The sequence below is a fragment of the Platalea leucorodia genome (genome assembly GCF_965183815.1).
Source record: "Platalea leucorodia genome assembly, chromosome: 4".
In the NCBI taxonomy this organism is placed as follows: Eukaryota; Metazoa; Chordata; class Aves; order Pelecaniformes; family Threskiornithidae; genus Platalea; species Platalea leucorodia.
The window spans coordinates 87495600-87519218 of NC_138826.1; the positions used below are offsets into that span (position 1 = coordinate 87495600).

A 23619-nucleotide genomic window follows, 5' to 3' on the forward strand; every position below is an offset into this window, starting at 1 on the left:
ATTTTCATTTCTCTTTTATCTCCTTCTTCTTTCCCTCATCTTCCCCCCTTCTGCCCCTTTACACCACAGATGCACAGCAGTTCCAGTGTCAAGGTTGCCCCGTGTAATCTGCATTAACATTTCCAGAATAATTGTCTGTCAGCACAAGCTATTCAACAAGCAATGCAAGCAGCTCTAATTTAGTAAGACATTTGCTCTGTTGTTTCTCTTTTTTTGTTCCTCATCTTGTCATTCTTCATAAGAGAGCAAAAAGGGCAGTTTGGAGGGTGCCAGGCTGACACATCCACATGGGAGAGTTTTTGTTTTTACTTGCTTTGGTGGCATCAAAGGGACAGCAACAAAGGCAGTGACAGCTCCAGAACATCAGAGCCCTTGTTTTGTGAATGTAAAGGTTACAAGTTGTTATCTCGTACAGTAGGAATCTTCTGCGTTTGGGTTTGTTCTTCTCTAGTAAATCAAACTAAACATGTATGCAAAAACTAGGGGAGAAAACTACCGTAATCGCTTCCAAATGATTCACTAGATAAACATCTTCTCACTGTTTTTACTGATATATGGTTAATTTCAAAATGACCGGTGCACTTCCCTCTGTCAGGACTTTGAGTGCCTCCCTGGCTGTATTAAAGCAAAGTTGGGGAGCCGCAGCCCTGAGTTATCAACAGTCTGTCTTATGGCAACAGAATTTGCAATGCACCGTGGACCACTTGCCTGGCTGGTGACAGGTACCTCTCACTGACAAATGCCACGTATTGAACACAGTGGCATAGTCTGAACAGATTGCCTCTACATGTATGCATGTATGAAGTGAAGACACCAAATTCACAATTTATATGAAGAAATCGAATTCACAACTTATGTGTTAGATTGTGTGCAGCTCTGAAATTACCTGTAAGTCATTTAGCAGTGAAAGTTCTTCAAACTTTAGCTGACAGAGGTGGCACAAGCCAATTTCCAGCAGGAAGAGCTCCGCTAAAACCTGCTGTGCAAGAACTGTAAAAGTGGTATTTAAGTGACATCAGAAGGAAGCATGTGTGGAGAGTTTGAGACCACCAGATGATACTCTATTTTTACTTTTGTTGTGCATGTCAGTTGCAGGTATTTTTACTGTTTTGCCTTTGAGGTTTTTAAATCTATGCAGATTAATCTTTGGGAAAGAGTTTAGTATTTAAGCATCCTGCCCAAAGATTGTTGAAGTAAATTACAAGATTCCCTCACTTTCTCCAAAAAGTTTTGGATTATGGCTGCAGCACTTTCATGTTTTCTACTAGCTTACATAATAGCAAAAAGTACAGAATCAGTTTTCAGTGCTAGCCACAATGTGCCTGCACCAGCACAAAAATAAAGACTGTACAAGACCCCAGGAGCTAATGCTCTCAGTTTTCAAAGACGTAAATGACCAGAGAGCTCAGTCCCACCGGTCAAAGTCAGTGGGGAAAAGAACACCTAATTCCCATTAACAGCTTTGAAAACCTCTTTGTAGGAAGAAAGAGCAAACAGAGAGAAAAGTAAAGGGAAAACAATAAATAAGAACAGATGGTAATGGATTGTGCCTGGTAATTTAGGACTTCATTTTCACGTATACAGTGGCCTCGTGACCACTTCTGCAGTGTAAAGGGATTTCCACACAAATCATGGTGAGATTCACATAATACGTCTGTTTTGTACTGTATCTGTAATTCTGCACTTCAGTATTGTAGTAAAATGCACTTTTAAAGGCACTTCTGCCTGAGTAACCACTGTAATAATACCGTGATCAATCTGAAAAACTTTGTACATATATTTGATTCCCTTCAAGGTTATTTTAAGAAATAACACGGGTGTCACTAAACTTTCTTGCACCTGTACGTAGGTTGCAATTAATTTAAGGTGGCTTCGTTGCTTGATTTTGTGAAATGGAAGTTATTTGGAACTGTCTTACTCTGTAGGTAAAATAATTGTAATAAAACAGTGCTTCGTTGCTGTTTTACTACAATACCTATTTTAAGTTGCTGAAAAATAGCAATGTACTAAAAATCACTTGGAGTTCTGCTTATCTGTGGAATGTTCCCATGTTTAAAATTAAAATGAAAGCTTTATATATGTGCATGCGTGGGTGTGTGTGCATATATTTATGCATATGCATATGTATGTATGTGCGGAGATATATCTAGTTGGAGATACTTGTAGTTAGGTCTGATTCAAATATTTTTAAATTATTATTGGCTTTCTTCCTCACTCTTCATGGAGGCATTAATTTATAAAATAAAACAGTTTCAGGCACTGCTTTGAAGTGTTACTAATCACAAAATGGTATGTCTACACTCAGATGTAGTTGCCTCTTAAACTCTTAAGTGTCCCACCCTAGGTAATTCTTTACACTTTTTAAAAAAACTTTTTTTCATGCATTACTCTAACTTACTGCTCTGTTAACATGGGCATTCTACACATATTGTAGAATGACATGCGTCTAGAAATACTCCACATGAGATGGAGTCTTGGACTCAGTCATACTGATAAATATCTGCAGTTATTTTGAATTTATAATGACGAATTTGACTTAATGGTGTTGTACAAGTTCATGCAGAGCAACTTGCTGATAATCAAGCAGCTGAAGCATATTTCTTTCTTGGTGGGAGTTCCATCATACACGCTTTAAAAGAAAATAAGGCCTGAAAGGCACATCATTTTCACAAATAAAAGATCTTGCTCAAAATTAAACTTTTTAGGAGCTAGAACAGTTCAGTTTTCAAAGTAGCACAAAGTTTTCCAAAATTTTTAGAGGAACATGCACCTCAAAAATACAGCATAGTTTCAATATATTGTACTTCAGTGATCAAAGTCTTTGGTTAAGGATAAATACCAGGCATGATCATCAGGACTGCAAGAATGCTGCTTGCAGAGGTGTCTAACCTTGGCTGGAAGAGTGGATCAGATTCAGCCTAGAAGGTCAGAACTGGCTGAACTGACCTGGCTTATACATCCTTGCTTTGGAGTCAAAACAATTGGTTTAACTGTCTTAATAAAATCTCAGTTCTTTTGAGGTAATGACTTATCAGTATTGCCAAACCACACATCTAGGACATAACATCTAAGCTAAAACTCAGTGGATCAATTGTTAGCTTTTATCAGATTTTTGAACTAGACCTCTAATACACTTTTTTCAACACTAAAAAACCCTAAAAAAATGCATTTTAAGCTCCTGTTGTTGCATTTCAAAGAGCAGACAGACATTTCTAAGATGAATTTTAATTTCATGGAAACCTTGCTTTGGTATAAAGATCTCGTAAAATCTTATTTTTACAATGTCTACATTATGGGCCAAGTTTATTCTGCAATAGTCCCCTTTATCTGAGTCACATAAACAAACCACAGAATTCCCAGGTAAGCTGGGAATAAAAATCATGTGGCAATGCCTGGATAGGCAAAATAATTTTCGTATGTACAATCATTGCTCAGAAATGAACATAGGGGAACATGGGAACTACAATGGCTGTTACCCCCTGCTTCAAAATTGAATACCCAGTTCCCTTTCGACTGTCTGTACCTTTTTCTAGGTATTACTAGACTGAATTGTATTACATGCCTCTGAACACTGAAGAATCTCTCAGCACGACGGGTTTGAATCTGCATTAAGAAGAGGTAATCAGTTGCCTCACCTCTTCAAAAGCTTCAGTTTTCTATGCTTATTTGAAAAGTTCATACAAACTGGAAGGGTTTCACAAAACAGCACCACAATTAATTAGAAATGGAAATGACTGGCTTGTGTGAAACAAATGGAGGAGCTGACTGTGTATATGTACAACAAAACATAGTAAAGAAATAAATATTTTTCTGGTACTACCAGCAATGAAGGACTGGAATTACTTAATTTGGAACAGAGTGTTATAAGGATAACAGTTTAATATTTCCAGTGGAAAAAGTAGGCCCAACACAAGAATAAGGTAAGAACACTTTCAAAGGTCTTGATCAGGAAGATGAATTAGATTGCTGATCAGTTTCTCAAGCAGCGACATAAGTCTCACTATTTGGGTCATCTAACTTTGGACTGTAAAATGAAAGAGTGAAGGTAACTTGGCTTAATGTGTTAGAATTTCCTTCCAGGAAAAGCCCAAACTGTTCTTTTTCTTCTTTTCTTTAATGACTGGGGAGAAATCACTGGGTTGGAAGCTTTTAGTAGGGTTATTACAGTTGACAGGAGATTGGATAAGCAAACATGAACATGATGCAAAAATCTACAAGCAGGGTCTTTGTGCCATGATTCACTTCATACACACTTCATACTGTTAACACTTGGTGTGTGACATCTGTCCTTGTTACGTCCATATCTGTATGTTATTTGAAAGTTGCACCAACAGCAAACAGACAATGATAACCAAAGAAAAGAAGTAAGTAAAGGAAGAGAAAGAATTAAAAGAAATAATGCTTTCTAAATACAAATCCTGCCAGTAATAAAAGTAAGACAGGAAAGGAAAATCTGCTTGCAAATAGGGTATTGTTCAAAGTTAGCATTACAAAATGATTGTAATTTCTTTTTTTTTCATAGATGCCTGCTGGAAAGACCAGGTGGTAAAATTCAAATGAGCATTAGCAAGGACACCAAAAGTTGTCAGTGCAATACCCTCCTAAATTACAGAAGATTGTACACATTTCATAGCTTAAAACAGACCATGTCTTTGCAAGAAGGGCAGCACCATGACTTTGCATATCTTACGTGGGTTTTATGGTGTGTTAGCAGCTAAACATGCTATAAAAAAAGGAGACTTTCACTTTTAAAAGCATATAAACCACATTTCATAAGAGGCTGGATGCCTAGACAATTCTTTTAATCAGCTTTTAGAGGTACTCATGCAAATGCAGGTGCCAGCTTTTTCCCACAAGATCTATCGTGCATCAGTTACAGAGTCTCCATCACTCCTCAGGAACCTAAATTTTCTTTTAAGCCTGGGCCATTATAACTAGGGTCACTGCCAAATCCAGGTCCCGTGAATGCACAATACTTTTCACTTTTGGTTAGTCACCATCACTTCAAACCAGCATTCCTCTTTTGATGTTGTGCTTGATTAGCTAGTTTTCGCAGTGTACTTTTTCCCCTCAGTGAACGTACTAGATAGCGTAACTAAGCTTTTTGCAGGATTCTGCACTTTAGTCAGCCTTCAGGGATGCTAAATTTATGAGTAAGGAAACAGTAATTAAAAGTGATTAGGACAAGAAGCCTTGATACTACGAAATGTGGACTCAATTGTCCTTGACACAGGCAGAACGAGGCAGCAGGTTTTGGTTTTGATTATAGCTTTACTTGCGATTTTAATAAACATGAGCCAGTATTCAAACTTTTAATATCCTGCTGCTTAACTATTTCCAAAAAGCAATCCAGCTCTTTTAAACAGCCCTTGTTTAAAAATTTTAATTTGTTTGGCTCTGTCTCTGCTTAGAGAAGTTGTAGCCTCACGGTAACTCTTTTATAAGTTCATTTCCAGAATCACAAGCAATTGGTTTTTTTTCAACTAAGTGTTTCCGCATGTGCCAAAAGTGTCAGGCTGACAGCTTTCCTGCACCGTTTTATCTGGTTCCCACAGTAAGTATGAGAGACAAACACAGGAATGTGTCTAGTGCTGACTATGCCCATCAAGGATACAATGATACTTACAGCTCTTCCAGGAAGCGGAGATTGTGCACGGGGTTTGAGGGCAGCTTAGTAATGTTGTTCATACTGAGATCACTGTAGGGGAAAACAGACAGAGACTTAATATGGCATGCCACAACTGTGGTATCCAGCTGTTCATTCCACACATTTTTAAGTACTACATTAACAAAAATTAGTTCCTCTGCCAGAATTGATGAATCATTATCTAGTTAGCACGTTAAACATTCTTCTTTCGTATGAACACAGCTTTGTCAAACCAAATACGGGCTGCAGCATGTTCCTTGTTTCCAAAGATTTTGGAATGTTTTATCATGCTCTATAAATCAGCTGGAACACTAAACAACCCTTTTAGTCTACATAATTTTAATAAACCACTGTACTGCATTAAAAGTTACTTGGAGTAGTAAAGGAAAACTACTACGATTTTTGTTGTTGTTGTAGCACTGTAGCACACTTGGTTTACTAAAGTAGACAGGCAAAAATGTACAGATATAAAATATCTGCATCATTCTTTACATTTCGTGAATATGGAAACATTTTGCTTCTGCTGTACAACCTGCTGCATGGTCATACTGATTTGCCTTGCCTTACATTAGGCACATCAGGTGTCCCCAAAACCCAACCTACTTGAGTCAAAGAAATGACATATTTTCAAACAATAAACATCCCCTTTTTAGAGTGCTCTTTTTTTGCAGGTTCTCAAATGGCATTAAATAAGTGAAATGAACCATGAAACAAGGGTGTAATGTGATCCTGCTCTGCAGCACACTTCCTGGTGGGGTTCCACGGTAGTTCCTGGCACAGGAAACAACCAGCCATATCAGCTCCGTCAGAGCTCATTCAAGCTATGGTGTAGACTACATTTCATATAATACCTTTTTATTCTTAACATGCTTTTTCATTGTTTTCCATTGTCTTCCCTATGCCCCACAGTATCATTATAATTGCTTTGCATTAAGCATAAAAACCGTAAACAGACTGCATAATAAAATTCTGCGTGGAAGATACGACTTACACAACTATATCAAAATTCCTGTAGACTGTTAAAATAAAAATATCAGAGACCTGCATACGTTATGCAAATGTTATATGATAATTTAAAACTCCTCACTATTTAAACGTATATATATTTGTAGCGGCACTTATAGTTTCCAGCTACTTTGGGTAGTATTTAGATAACTTTATTTCTTCCAGCTGTTGAGAGCTTACAAGGTAAATAAGTTATCTGTGCTTTGGTGGGTAGACGTCCTATTCCTATTCCATCTAGTTCTTATTACTCACAGTCTGTTTCACATTACAGAATATATGCTTTTAGTCAGCATAGTTAATTTTGACGTTTGATCTTTTGCTGAATTTTAAAATGTATAATTTAAAAACATACTTCATGTAGAGATTTTGAAATAAAGGAAATGTGTTAATACTTTACAACAATTATCCAATCACTGTTGAGTAAGGTCTCTGCATTCACTTCAAAATCAAGGTATAATTTGAGAACTGTATACTTATTAAATTCATTCTTTACTGTAATACTTTATCACCTAATTCTTTCATATCGTTTAGCAGGTTATTACCCTTTCACTTTGATAAAGGCTTAAAGGATTTTCTCTGGCAAAGGAACAAAAACATGGATATATTTGGCAAAAGAAAAACTCATCCAGGTAGTGAATCATATACTACTAAATATTAAGATAAACCCAATATTTTAACAATATTATTTTGATCGTGAGATTTTCAACACATGTCTTAATGGGATTTTGTAAACATACCAAATCACACTTTAGACTTAAAAAGCCAGCCTTGGTGGAAGATGGGAGTGATTCATCTTCAGATAGACACATATTTAGGGCATTCTACAAAACCAGCATTAACCAGTGCTCTGGCTGACCAGGGAAACCTGAAGCTTGTTTTTCTAGCATATTAATTTCTATTAGTAGTAGGCAGTACTTGTCTGCTTGTATCACCCACAAGACCCCACGATGACACCAGTCACAAGCAATCTACAGACCAGACCCAAATATCTTAAGAGGACCTGAATAAGAGAATGTGGCTTTCATTACGTGCTTTGACGCACAATGAGAAAAGCAGCAATATATGCACTTTTCTTAAAAACATCTTTAGACCCCAGGGGTGGATTTACCAACAGTGAACTCCAATGTCCTAGTCTCCTTTTTGGACTCCATTCATGTGGTAAAGTACATGCTCCACATCATATGACGGAGGAGAACCTCTTCTTTTTCCCAGTCTACACTGCAGCAATTGCTAGCTCTTTTTAAACCCACCAGTTAAATAACCTCATTCTGTTAGACAGGTTCCTTTTTTCCCAGATTATTCTTTTCTTGGAACACAAAGTACGAAGATGTTTTTGTGCAACAGAACTACTAAACATTACATACGCATATTTCGTAGAATCATATAATCATTTAGGTTGGAAAAGACACTGAAGATCATCGAGTCCAACCATTAACCTAACACTACCAAGCCACCACTAAACCATGTTCCTGAATGCCATGCCTACACATCTTTTAAATACCTCCAGGGATGGTGCAGGTAACAGAAATTATTTCCAAATTTGCTTAATCACATCTTTCCAAACTAGTTTTTAACACACTAGTAACTAATACACAGGCCATTCCAGTCTATGTTGGTGATGTGTTATTGTTGTAGCTATAAGGGTTTAAGAATATAAAGAAGACTACTGTAGGGAGAGGTAGTATCTTTGATTAGGCTAGCTGATACAGCTGAAAAAACTGAGAAACTTTCAGACAAAAAAATCAAAAACCTGTACTTCTTCCAACTGCACCAGTTGGCTAAATAGGCAACATTATTTCTCCCTAAAAACCTCACATTGCTTACACTGGCAAAGCAGTAGTTCATCTGTGCTTACAGTTTTTAGATTCAGAATACTCCTTTGGGTCAGAATCACCATGGATGTACTTCATTCAATTTTTGTTCACTGAAGTAACTAAGGGCCTTATGAGAGAAGTCCCATGACCCAGAGATACTTCTAGGGGGATATTCGGAGAACTGAGACAAACAAAAAGAGTTAATGCAATGAAATCAGTCACTGGGTCTCATGTGAGCAATACTGCAAAGTTTGGGCTGCTGAGCAGAAATTCCTCTCAGTGCTCCAGAGACAAATAAAGGAGGTTCTCGGCAAACTTGCCAGCCATATTGACCATATTGCCAAGAAGACATAGCTAGGATGAGATTTATGGCCATTAGCTAGATCAAGTGCAGCTAACAGCCAGAAAGAGCTAGTTGGTAAATTGTAGGCTTACATATTATTACTATGAAAATTACTATAGTAACAATTGTAATGGGTATGTCTTATGTTCTCCACCTGCAATGGTTTCTTTCCAAAAAGTGCATCAAACAGGTTTCTGATTTCTCCTTTCAGTGCTAGCCTGTCCAAATCAGCAATTTGCTCTCTCTAGAAAAGAGAAGGGGATTAAAGATGGCTTGCACATCAGGATTTGTAGTGTAATGCTGAAAAATATTAAAATCAAGGTACTAGATCTTTAACTATCCTCAGTGGAATGGTTCTGATTTTACATCAGATCCATTCCCCAATTTCCTTTGTGTGCCTGTGCATGTATACTCAGAACCAAACCAGCTGAAACTGCAAACGTTTCTTGTCAAAGCTACAAGCTACAGTGATGAAAAACTTACAATTATTAAAATACTGAAAATCTGTAAATAAGTTAGCGTAACAGAACTTACTCCTATATCCCACCCCCAAAGCACATGCAAACCCCACCAATGTCAGCAGGAGCGGCATTGTAAGAGTATACTCTGAGTTTTAAAATGCTCCTAATGTAAATGGCAATACTACTAGATCTACCTTTATGAAAACTACCTGTACCATGAGCTGACATACTGTACTGGAAAGGTGACAGGCTATTTTGAACAGTCAGATGAAAACATTGTCTGTTCTCCCATCAGCATTCCTGCAGCCTGTTTCCAACCGCTGACTATAAAAGCAACATACCAGCAAACGAAACTTTTATCTTTTCAAAAGATAAAAAGTTTTGCCTCAATGACTGCATTGGCAACACGGCTCACTATAATGATATCTTAATTATACTCTGTGCCAATCAATCATCACGCCGTGTCTCTGGTGACTTGCAAAAGGAATTCTCTCTCTGATGAAATCTTCACAGAACGGAAAATATTGCAAACTGCACCATGCATCTATCTGTTTTTTCTTGGTGACTATATGGGCAAATTCTGAGCATTTGCAAAACAGAGTCCAAGAAGGCAAATACAACAGGTCTTTCCCCCCCACCAGTTTTGCTGTCCATGCATATACATGCTGAAAAAATATCCAGTTACCATCTTAAAAGTGAGTAGTTCGCAATGAATTCCCAAAAGCCAGTAAAACAAGTTAAGTGAACTAGTTCTTAACATATAATAGAGGAGTCTGGAGGCCAAGTTACTAACCTGTTATTAGCTGTTATTACAAGAGATGTTTCAGCGACTACTCATCTTAGAAGATCGGTTTTCCACATTATATTTATGTCTTTTAAAGGAGAACAAAAATCTGTCTTGGGATATATGCAAGGCTTCTATTGGCTTTCACCAACCTGTTAATCTACTACTAAGCTAAACTTCTATTATACTGAATGGTACAAACTTGTCTACCCATTGCAGGGCTAATACAATAATCCAATATTAAAGACAATGAATTTTGTAGCCTATCTTTTTTTTAACAGTTGCAACCTGTTTGATTTTTAGAAAATGATCAAGACTTATTATTAGGATTATTAATTATGTTTCCTTGAGGCCTGCCTTAGCCCAACAAGACGAATTAATGATTATTTTTATGGAAGACTTTGAAAGATAAAGCACTCACATAAAAATACTGACAATAGACTGAATGCACTCCCTGAGTTCTTACCAGCTGAGGACAGCTCCTAAACTAAGGCAATTTCCTTAATCTATTTATAGCAAAAATTGACACTATCTTATATGTAGTAATATAAAAGAATGAAAAGGGGTGAGAATTACTACTGCTCTCCCCTTGCTGTGCCTTTTTAACACAGCACTCTTGTTTCTACTGTTGGCATAATACTTTACCAGCTCCACTGTACGATGGAAGAATATGCTAGCTATAAAGCGCACGCCATCTACTAATGCAACTGCTTCACTATGGATATTAAAAATTACTTCATCTGCTACAGCTACTTAAAGTAGATAAATCTATTTGCCAACACTATAGTAGTAGTAGCTCCTATTTCTTACGAATAAATTCCTATAGCATGTTATCATTCAAGGGTCTCAATAAATAAATAGAATAATAATTACCATCATTTTACAGAGGGGAAACTAAGACACCTAATGGCAAAGTGACATGCTCACAGTCAAACAGCAGGTTATACGCCATGCAGGAACCAAACACTGATGATGATTTGTCCAGTGCCTTTTTCATTAGTTCACACTGCCCAGCCCCATGGCATTTACACTGGTTTTCCAAATGGTGATGCATAAGCTGTCAATAGCCTCAGAAAACAATGACCATATTTTCATTTTAATGGTACTAGATTACATTATCTTCCAAAATCAACATGAAAATTGGTAGTCATGTATTTGCATGTTTAATACACCTATGCAGAGCAGCACAGGGCAGAGTATGAGCATGCAGAAATAAGCATTGTAAGCGCTTCCTGACGATTAAATCATAGCATTTCTTCTCACAACTAGCTTCAAACTTCATCCGTGGTTCTTTGAAGGACTCTGTAATAAACTATGATTAAGATGTGAATTTCCACTAAATGATTCACATTTGAAGCAGTACATCTTTGTATTTGGAAAAATCTTCTGGTAGATTTGCAGGAAGAAGCAGTAAAGAGAGAGTTATAATAGACATTACACAGAGCAGGCAATCTCTCTATCAAGGTATTCACAGTAAATAACAAGTGGCAATAGCATGGATATTTCTGCCCTTCTGCATATTGGTAATGACAAATGCTAAAATTAAATATTTTAAAATTCGTTATCCCATGTACAAGAAGGGCTGGAAGGAGGATCCAGGGAACTACAGGCCTGTCAGTCTGACCTCGGTGTCGGGGAAGGTCATGGAACAGATCACCCTGCGTGCCATCACGCAGCACGTACGAGACAACCAGGGGATCAGGCCCAGTCAGCATGGGTTTATGAAAGGCAGGTCCTGCTTGACCAACCTGATCTCCTTCTATGACAAGGTGACCTGCTTAGTGGATGAGGGAAAGGCTGCGGATGTTGTCTACCTAGACTTTAGCAAGGCCTTTGACACAGTTTCCCACAGCATTCTCCTGGAGAAACTGGCTGCTCATGGCTTGGATAAGTATACTCTTTTCTGGGTAAAAAACTGGCTGGATGGCCGGGCCCAAAGACTTGTGGTGAATGGATTCAAATCCAGTTGGCAGCCGGTCACAAGTGGTGTTCCCCAGGGCTCAGTACTGGGGGCAGTTCTGTTTAATGTCTTTATCGACGATCTGGACGAGAGGATCGAGTGCACCCTCAGTAACTTTGCAGAAGACACCAAGTTGGGCAGAAGGGTCGATCTGCTGGGAGGGTAGGAAGGCCCTACAGAGGGACCTGGACAGTCTGGAGCGTTGGGCCAGGGCCAACTGTATAAGATTCAACAAGGCCAAGTGCCGGGTCCTGCACTTGGGTCACAACAACCCCATGCAATGCTACAGGCTTGGGAAGGAGTGGCTGGAGAGCTGCCTGGCTGAAAAGGACCTGGGGGTGTTGGCTGACAGCTGCCTGAACATGAGCCAGCACTGTGCTCAGGTGGCCAAAAAGGCCAATGGCATCCTGGCTTGGATCAGGAATAGTGTGGCCAGCAGGACCAGGGAGGTGATAGTGCCCCTGTACTCGGCACTGGTGAGGCCGCACCGCGAGTACTGTGTTCAGTTTTGGGCCCCTCACTACAAGAAGGACATCGAGATACTAGAGCATGTCCAAAGAAGGGCCACGAAGTTGGTGAAGGGTCTAGAGCACAAGTCTTATGAGGAGCGGCTGAGGAAGCTGGGGTTGTTTAGTTTGGAGAAGAGGAGGTTGAGGGGAGACCTTATTGCTCTCTACAACTACCTGAAAGGAGGCTGTAGTGAGGTGGGGGTTGGTCTCTTCTCCCTAGTAACATGCGATAGGACGAGAGGAAACGGCCTCAAGCTGCGCCAGGCAAGGTTTAGGTTGGATATTAGGAAAAATTTCTTCACCAAAAGGGTAGTCAGGCACTGGAACAGGCTGCCCAGGGAAGTGGTTGAGTCCCCATTCCTGGAGGTATTTAAAAGACGGGTAGACATGGTGCTTGAGGACATGGTTTATGGTGGACTTGGCAGTGCTAGGTTAACAGTTGGACTCTTAAAGGTCTTTTCCAACCTAAATCACTCTACGATTCTATGTAATATTATTTGTAATAGAAAATTACCAGCAACTGATCCCATTCTATACTTTCAGAAATTAACACAGAAGTGATGCAAAGCTAAAACAGGATTACTTGTTACTCACTTCTTACAGAAAATTTCTGTTACTTGACATTAAAGTTCATTGTTTCCAGAGACTCAACACCTTTATATTAAAACACACCCCGCAAAAAGCAAATGATGTTGTGTGGTCACATGAGAATAGACCCTGGAGTGAGAGTACGTGTGCCTGTGCACCTCACAAAGAGTTTTATTCCAGTAAATGGACAGTACTCTCGCTGTTCCCCTTGCACTGTCCTTCCCTTCCTTGGCACACCAGGGGTGCTTGTCCCAGCAGTGCATTTTGCTTACAGAAGATATAACCACTGCAATTGTAAATAGATATCTACAGGAAGGATCAGGCACCTTGAACTTAGGGAAGCCTCAAAGGTGATCCAGCAAGGTCAGGAGGGCTCTGTCTCTACACCTCTTCTCTGCTGTTGTGTATTGACCCATAAGCCATTGGGTGAATATTAAACATCAGATCCTGGCAAACCAGGCTGATAGACCATGTCTGGATTCAACACAAACTAAGAAAGTGCTTTGGCCAAAATTCTGCACTCCCAACACCTGTCAGTGTGTTCCTCTAATGTCACAGACAGCAAAATTTGGCTTATTACTGCAGAAGCTCTGTAACACAGTCGTTTTAAACAACATGCAGTATTCCTGAACATAGTAGGCAGTTCTGTCATATAAACAGCCATCAAAGACTTACTTAAATCTAGACTGCAGAACATTTGTAAAGCAAACAGTACGTGCATGATTAATCTTTTCAGGAAACAATTTTGCCATTCAGTTTACCCAAGACTCCAGCAGAGGGAGCAGGGCAGAGCAAACAATTAGGGTCAAAAAGAAAGTAAAGATCAAAGATCAGATCAAACACACACAGTGCTGAATTAATCTGACAAGTACCTGACATTTCATTTTAGGTACAAAGATTCTGGCTCTCTGCTCTTTTTGTGTATCAAATTCACTATGCTCCCCATATGAAATTATCCATTTACTTTCTAAGCTGATTCATGGCTGTTCATTCGGCGCTGAAAACTCAGTTTGCTAAGTAATAATTACCAGAGTAAGTTACAAAAACATTCCAACATGTCAATCATTTACTGTACTTAACTCACATATTTTAAAGCTTAAATAACTAAAGGAATATTTTATAATACAGAAGCCAGCAGAAGCAATTAAAAGGGGACTGAATGGAATTCCTCTTCCTCCCATGCCCAAAGATAGTATTAGTATTATTTTACTTTGTGAGTTATTACTTGTTTCTGCTGCACTAATTCAAATAGATTATATGAGTACTACATACATGATTCATTTTGTTCAAATACTGGAACAATACACAACAGAAAAATACATCATTTTTTACTGCAATTTATGAAGACAACTGCTAGAACGTTTGTTCTGTTTTTCATCATTACCTGTTTGTTTATCAGGTACTGTTTATCTTATTTTTGATGAAGAACAGTACAGTTAAATTGAGAAAAGATACTTATTAGAAGTGATTAAGTCTGGGAAAAAATCCCTCTTGGTCTCTCTTAGTTTCAGAATATTTTCTGCAACTCTAGAAGTTGCTTATTTTTACAACTATTTGTTACAAAAATGACAAAAATATAGGAAAACATCTTTTTTTTTTTCTGAATGAACAGACACATTCATCAATTTTAGAAACTGGGGGTCCAATTTCCTTCTAGTTCTAGGTCTATAATTTCATCCCTTTGAATTCAGTGAAACTGTTCCTAAATTATGGTTATTTATATGAGAGGAGAGCATCTACAAAAAGCACAGCATAGTTTGCTTATTAGCATACTACACCTTGACTACAGCAGAAACTAATTCAAAATATATCTGAGTGTAGACAAAGACTCAAAATACAAACCTAAAGTCAGAAAGTTCAACTTTTCGAAACCAAGTATTATGGGCCACACAGCCAATTGGGTTGAGTACCCAACTGGAAGTTATGCACATCATAGATTATATGGTACACAAACCAATTTTAAAACTCATCTTCACCAATATATCCAATACTCCTTCAGTGAGGCTGCTGAGAGTAGAAAGGAATCAGGATTAGCCTGATTTGATTTGTAACAGGATACACTGTAAGTTATTTATTCTGCTGGTCTTAATTTGCTTGAACTCAGTTCCACAGCACGGATTTGAAGAATTAAAAAGCAAACAGCTTTGAGAGCATCTGCTACAAACACATTCTAACAGTGATGGTGTAAGTTTGAGTATCCGGAAATCTGTGCACAACACACCTACATTTAGGGCAGGAAATATATATCCTACACTGCACAGTGCCGAGGTCCCCAAGGTACAGATGAGTGAGCTGTGTCTAGAGCTGGAAGTTACATTACCATGTTAGGTGCCCTCAGAACAGGTAATGATCCCAGGTACAGCAGGATGCTGCTCTGACTGTACTAATTGCACAATGCAGCGTCTCTGCACAATGCTACTTTGTGTGACGTAACGTAGCAGCTGTCGTATATATAAACTTGGTATTCCCAAACTGATTCACTGCAAAATACACATGCTCTAGATCGGGTGAAATTCTGGCTTAGTAAAGGAAATGGAAAAAATGTCACTCCGTAAAGATAAGAGTCCATCTCCTTGATCCCAACTGATCTTTTTATCTCAGAGGAGTTTTCAGTAAAATTCTGGTTAGCTTCTTCACTACTTCTATTCTATAGGTTCCCATTTTCCTATGCATTGGTGCTGAATGATTGGACTTGTTTTAACACAGCACTGTCACTTCTGCTTTTATTATAGTTTAGTTGTACCTTGTGTTGTTGAAGAGCAATTGAAGAGTTTCAGCAGAGAAAATGATGCTACGCTATACCACAACTACTGGAGTTATACTCTGAATTACTAATTTGATCATTTTTGTGTTGTTGCTTAGCTGAAATAATTCTTTACAGAATCTTCTCTTGATTGTGTGGACAACCCAACTGATTTCATATTACCAGCACACTCAGTTTCATCCAACGTTTCTACCAAAAGAATTACTCCTGATCTCCCTCCCCACCCCAGCTGTTGAACCAGAGCCAGCAACTAATCTGGATTAAAACAAATCCATCAGGAAAAAAAATCGGTTTAAATCCAAACTAGTTCCCTGAGCTGGTTCATTGATTGCTGTTTGTGGCACCACAAGCTAAAGTATTGAGTGGAAACAAATAAGGAAGGTGAAGCAGAACTGTTTTTTTCAGTTGGCCGTGTTGGCTTAGAGTAATGCAGGGTGATCCTATACCTAGGATGTACATATTGTAAATCTTCTTCAGATAGACAAAGTTGTGGATTTTTTTTTTTTATACACACATCTTCCCATTATGTCTGACAGAGCTTGTTCACTGAAATACAACAGGGTGTCCAGATCTGCCAGCTCCTGGCTGGCTGACACTCTCTTCCAACACCTCCTACGGAGCTCAGAGGAATTACAGAGCTGTCAGATTTTTCACTGACAGATTGAACACCCAAACTTCTGCAATAGTAAGTGCCAGGAAATATGTATAGCTTGATTCTTACAAAGATAATACACTTACAAACACTGTAATTTTCTTTTTGCTTAAGTGTTCAAAATTTACTTTCATCGTGACATACCTTCACATGGGCTGGTATAAAATAGTCCAAATATACATAAACATCAGGTCCTCAGTCTTATACTGACATCACATATACCTGGCCTCCACACATTTTGTTTGCTTGTAACTGAACAGCTGCCCTTCAGATAGGCAGAGTACTGAAACACCTGAGCCAGCATTAAACAATTCAGGTCAAGGAGTAGGGTTGAGATGCGCTAATTTACCCTACCAAGGAGAAATCTCTGGTAGAGACCTCACATGTTGGATCGGGCCAGCATGTATTTTTCACGTGGTTATATCAGTGCAATCTCCAGGGATAAGGGCTGTGCTCCTTCTAGTATAAAAGTGTCTTCTCTTTGGATAAATTATTGCCCTTTCCAATAACTTAAATTACTGGGATCGGACCTGTACAATTAGTATGTGGAGGCAAAATACTTCAGGACTATTTCTACTGAGATCAGCTGGGCTGTTCAGAGGATAAGCTAATATTTAGTATGAGTAGAGGCAGCAGACTCTCATCCAGAATAAATGATCCCTGTTTCCTTCCTTTTATTCACAGTGTTTACATAATCCACTGTTTGGCAACCTCATTTTGAGGCCAGTGACCCACCACTTCTTGTGATTGTTACAATGATCAACAGAAAATCTCTTCAGAGCAAGCAATTAACTGGTGCTGTTCAGTCAAATCCGCTGCTGTGTCTCAATTTCAGGTTTTAAATATCAGGTTTGTGTCTTCCTGGAGACAACATTGAGCAATATTATAAAACATCAGTAGCCAAAACAAACCTTTAACAAATGTAAACTGTTGCTGCCAACTCTATTGCACCTGTGTGCATAGGTGAAATAAGTGTCCCCCCTATACTGCACCTGTCTGCTCTGCTTTTTTTGCACATGAAATGAACTTTCCAAGATCTCTTTTCTTTAGCTATTCCAAATGCTATAAAAATGCTGGAAAAAATCAGTCGCCCTATTATTTACATGTCTTAAAAAACACAGCAAGTCAGTGTCAGCACTAGAACAGTGCCTGGGGGTAAACACCTGGCTCCACTGATGCTGGCAGCAAAAGTCCCATTGACTCCCATGGGAGGAGGACGTCATCCCAGGCCTCCGAGTGCCTAATGCCAGGTTCTACCCAATAGGCGGTATTTCACAGTTGTGGAAATCATGCAACAGCACATCACTTTGCTTGGAGTAGTGAATGTAGCACCGCTGGGTTCACTGGGAAGATTTCTGCATATTGTTTCCAGTCCTTTTATCATTTCTACAATCTGTTGAGTTAAAGGTGGGACGCCTTTGGTTTGGGTCACTAAGGAGAGGAAAGTGTGACATTTTCTGCTGACAAAATCATCCTTATACCTTTTTTCAAGTGAGGAGGTTGAAAAATCTAAGGAAGTGGTTTATTTCAGGTTTTTTTACTTCCGTATTGTTCACTGTTAAAGCTTTTCTTTCTTTCCCGTTTGGTTGTCATGCCTGCTCCAATTATTTGGGTACTTAACTTTTCATTCCTGGTGTTCTGCTTCCAAAGTGATGTTCTGATTCTGCTTATTTTCCCTTCCTTATCCTCTCTTTTCCATACCCTTTGCTCAATTTTTGTTTCACATAAAGTTCAGCTTTCCAGTCAGCTCCATCAGGAAACAGAAGGATTACTCAGAATAATCTGCATTGTGATGGCTCTTTGTGGCTGAAGATGAATCAACATTTTGGAACTAGAAGGCTTAAACTCTCTGACACTTTGGGAGATCTCTTAAAGGCTTAATTTGCCTTGCAATGAACAAGTAGCACAAACTAATACGGCAATGCCCGCCTCCTGGATGACAGCAACTGCTGATGACCACTGGTCTCACCTTGCACAAGAGTGCGCAAGACAGTACCTGCCACATACTGCTACTGCTGCACTCCTTCCCCAAATAGTGACAAAACAGATGCCACCTTGAAAATGGAGTAGGTAGAAATGAAATACAGGACAGAAATAAAGTCAAGGCACTCACTAAGCAGAAGCAGGTCTTCTGCTGAGAATCCAGTCAGCAGAATCTGCACACTGCAGAACGCAGCCAGCCTTGCCTTCCCTTCATGAGAGGTTTGGAGTTGGTGGGATGCAGACTGGTGCTCCTCTTCACACCACGCAGAGGGTATAAAGAGACTACCTCAGCCCACAGGCTGGCTTTGTTCTCCCGTCCCGTGTGGGGAGCGGTGTGAAGATTAGAGAGGTGAAGGATGACCCTCTCAGTCATTGTCTTGGCATGTGGATCTCAACTTTCACATACTTGGGGCAGACTGAAGACAGCACCACGTGGTTCTACATGCATTAATATTGTCGCTATTAAAATGACCACAAAGGGGGTTTTATGGGCATTCATTCTGACTGAAAAACACGAACCCGTCAGGAACTTCCTGAATAAAGCCCCAGCACATCCTTGCATGATCCAACCAAGATTTCAGAGCGATCCTTTCTCCAGAACTGTCCAGCAGGTTCTGCCACTTTTTTGTTTGTCCAGTTTTATTAAGCTCTTCAGAATTTTCATCCTGAATCCTGCAGATTCAGCATTGCACAGGAAAAAATGAGGACTTCAAGCCATCCTGATCTTAAATTAAAACCCTTTTAAGAAAAACATGATCATCTAAGGTGTCTTTTTTTCTGACCTAATCCCATAATGGACATTTTTTAATAAAGGCATGTGGTTTGAAAATGAGCTTTTAAATAACCAGGGAAAAGAAAGAACATAGAAACAGGTTTTAAAATGTCTGCGGAAAAAAGACAGGGCATTATTTTAAATAATTAAACTCAAAGCTCAGGTGATTTGTCTTGTCACATGTATAATGTATGAGGTTACTTTTCTTTAAAAGCCAGTGTTAAAGAAGGAAATGGTAGCATCATTAACAAATGCTATAGGGCAGAGAGCCTTTTCTGGGCAATTTTTCAATTCAATAAAATTTTCAAACTTGTATTTCGCCATTTCCAGCTCCCATATTAAAAATCTATTAGCAGAAAGCCTATTGAAAAGCTGACCATGAGCACAAGAGACTTTTTCTGGAAACACTTCTATTCAGTTCTCATGCCTGAACAAAAGCAGATTGGCACATTCAGTTATATACAAATGCCTTTGAAAGGGACCTCCCCCCCCTTTCCCATAGCCACGCGTTTCAGGGCTCTATATGCTGGAGGAAGCCAGTGAAAGGTTTGAAGGGGTGGGGAGACCAAGGGCTTCCACCGAGATCCTTCAAAGTCCTTGTCTTCTATAGTGGGAGGATTTCCCTCTAAATCCCTTTCAATAGCATATTGATGGCTTTGAAAGCTTAAATGGCATTTGTCAACCATCAGTAAATCTTGAAAACTGTTTCTGCAAATAGCCCAACTCTGAGTCTCAGCTTTTCCCATTAATCTGCACGTAAGGCCACTGAAGACTTTTTCAGAGCCTAGATAATGCCTGGATTAAAAGGTCCATTCAGCAGGGAAAACTTTAGCATTCACCTTGTGTACATAGCCATTTCACCAGTGGTATTCATGGGTTGTTATTTCAACTCTGCATTTGTCCTGCAAACAAGACATTTTGCCACAAAGACTTGGTAGAGACATTCTTCAGTGAATTACTGAAACCTAGCCCTGCTATTTGTCATGGCTTGTTATTTTTATCAAGTGTAATCAGTTCAAATAGGAACCCTAGCATGACAACTTTACAATTACATTATTATTTTAAGAGTGGAAGGTATGTTTCTTCTAATTCAACAATGAAATTGATTAAAGCACAACCTGATTGCTTTGTCTAATGGAACAGGCTAAAATTTCCCTTAATCAGATGTCAAAAGACTTTTTGTTTGTTTTATATTAAAAGTAGATACAAGAACTTTATAAAAATCATTATTCAACATTTTTACTTTATGATATTTTATAAAAACTTTATACATTTACAAGGTTTAACAATTTATAGTGTAGTACATACAGCCTTGTGTTCAGATTTTAGGGCAATACTGTATTAATTTAGCTTTCTCTAAATAAACCAAATGGACCGACTTTAAACCCTCAGAGCCTCTGTCCCTTACAGACACAAATTCTTTTTTTAGGCTGTTCTTAGATCCTAATAATGTTTGTGTTCTCTCCTTTTGAATTTTTTTTGTTTTTGTATTTTGCATCTAATAAGTTATACCAAAGCCAAGGTATGGCCTATTTGGACAGGCACAAGGCATTTCATTATTATTATTATTATTGAAATAATCAGGTCAAAATGTTTATGCATCACAGAAAAGAAGAAAAACAGAACAAGATCACACACTGGAGACTCCAGGCAAATTTTGAGGTGCCAGTGATGCAACGCTAGGCAAATTTTTTAATATTTAAAAAAAAAATCAGACCCCTGTCAAATTTCTCCCAATCCAGATAGATCTCATTTTTTGAACAAATCAACCTTTTCACCATACTGGACAATTTACTGTGAACATCAAGAACACCCAGCCTGGGGATCAGTGAAGTTCACTGGACATCCCTCAAAAGGATACACAAAGATTATCCTTCCCTCTAGCACTGTTGAAAGGGAGAAGCTTAGTCAAGGACTTATATATGTGGAATCACATGAACTATGGCTGAAGGCCACACCTTGCATCTTCATCTGTCATTTGTCTTATTGTCCACCTATGTGGACATGTCCCATCCATTTTTTGCTATCCATGGAGGAGACCTCATAATTTAAATGTGAAAACTCTCTGCAGCTTAAGTATGGCATAACAGATCATCCACTCTCTGCCCAACTCACTGTAAAACTAATATGAAGCCTAGCACACAAATTTAAACAACAGAAGGGTTTTTCTACTCCAAACCTGCCCCCTCCCCCACCGCAAGTTACTGTGTTAATAACACTGCAATTCTCTGTGTGTCTTGAAGATTTCTAGGGGAACTATGCCATTGCTGTTGGCTCATTAAAAGTAAACTAGGCCAGATTTTTTTATCTGTGGGTCACTTCTTGAGATGACTTAGGGTACCCTGCCTGGCTTCCAACTGACACTCTCCATACAGTAGCGGATGCACTTCCTGTAGAGGCCATATCATATGTACCCCATGGAGACACCTGAGATAACCTGGAGTACCTTAAATGGCATAAGACAGGTATGTGTGAGCATCTAAATGAAGCTCCAGATGCATTAAAGAATGGAGACTCAATTTAGTTTGCTAAATGTAGGCATCTGGAGTCATTTGAAACATCCTCAGTTAGCTGAGACATCCACATGGGCTTGACAAATATGACATTATGACCTATGACAAGACCCGTTGCCTTCTGAAGGGACAACTGAAGGCCAGCTAAGGCCCTAAGGCAAAACAAGCGCACTAGATAGATAGATACCTATGCTTAGGCAATTGCATTAACCTCTGAGACTGGGATTCAGCTCCTAACACCCCTAAGTTAGCTGTCTGCATGTGAAACAGGCGTCTGGGCTCCTAGTGTAGTTAGTTAAATCTAGAAAGATTTATCTCATCTTCAGATAAGTGGCTTTTTTTGGTCAATGCTCTCCAACTACTAGGACTACGCTGGTCTAAGAAGAGTGAGACTGCTTACTCTGTGAATCTGGAGCTGAATACCAGTTCAGCTGACTTCAGGAGCAACTAAAGTACAAGATATGTAATGTGTATGCACAATATTTATACTAGTGGTGCTGCAAGGAAATTAGATGAAGAAATCTGCTTCCTTGATTCCTTCTCTGCACCAATACAACTTAAGTTTTCTGACATCTGAAGCATACTGTAATGCCTGATTGCTTACTCAAGCTTTTCTTTTAATGAAAGAAACTAGTTTTCTTTATGTGGGAAAGTGAGAAGTTGTCTCTACTTTCATCAGCGTATGTTAAGACTGGTGACTTGATTGTTGGGCTTTGTTTTATAAAAATATAGATAGGTAGGTCTTCCTAGAAAGACAGAATACTTAGTAAGGATGATTTAATAAAAATCAGTAAAACCCTAACAAAAGTGAGGGTTTTACTACACAAGCCTAACAGCAAGTTAGACTGTAACAACACTTAAAGACTTTTAAAATCTTTTTTCTCTGTAACTCATGATGTGTTTCATGCAAGTAGAGCTTTAGGAGCTCAGCTTCACATGAGTTTCTGTCTTGTAGTCAGACTCCTCTAGGTTCAATGAGATGGAGCAGGTTTCTCTCCCATGCAGATTCTTAGGTGTCTCTAGATAAAAACCATCCTTTTTGGTAAGGTTAGTGCTCAGGTAAGGTCAGGCTCAGTGCTTTGTTGATGGTTTCCAGATGGCTCAGAACATGGGCAGAGCTCACCCACATCTTCCTAAAAAATTCTACGTAGATGTGGCTTCAGATGTGTGTTGAATCCTTTGGGACTAGAAACGAGTGGTATCACAAAAGTGTGAAGTATTCCTGTAAAACTATTTTGCTGCACTATTTTGAGAGTCGTGTATTTCCATATTACCACAAGAATGTTATTTTAAAAACCCTCAGCCTTGTAATGAACAGAATGCTACGGAAGAAGGACAACTTTCATAATTAGGGTCAATGTTTTCCTCCTGTAAGAGTCACAGATCCTCTGATTTCCTCATTGTTTTCATTCTGAAAAACTCTAAGGATTTAGGAAACCAATTTCTGTGCAACTTGAAAAGAGGGACAAAAGCAATCCCCTGTCCTTCCTCAGGTTTGTGAGTAACAGCTGTAGGAATCTGCACTCTAGCTCACATCCTACAGAAAGTGTGATGTAATTCAAAGGTCTGAGACAGAATTGCTATATCTTCTCTTGGGAGTGCCAGGGGAGCAACTTCTGCCCAACCATACCCAAAATGATGTGTATTGGCAGGGGGTGGGAGGAGAATGTTCTGGGCCGAAGTAATTACGTGCTTGCTGGCTTTTCCCTCACTTCTTGTACAGTAATATTCAATTATGCAATACTTTTCAAAGAACAACATAAAGAAAGAGTTAACTACTATTTAGGAGTTGAGGAGACTGTAGAGTGGGAGATAAAATTATTT

At 38.9% G+C, this 23619-nt stretch overlaps 1 protein-coding gene across 1 annotated transcript in view; it reads right to left on the reverse strand.

The window, feature by feature from the left end:
• LGR5 (leucine rich repeat containing G protein-coupled receptor 5) overlaps positions 1-23619 on the reverse strand; it is a gene marked incomplete at both ends in the record, with an annotated part of 94033 nt that overhangs the window by 47093 nt on the left and 23321 nt on the right. The window contains one exon of the mRNA XM_082311382.1: positions 5627-5698. Within this exon, the coding sequence (XP_082167508.1) occupies positions 5627-5698 (72 nt within the window). The remainder of the gene's footprint in view (positions 1-5626; positions 5699-23619) is intronic.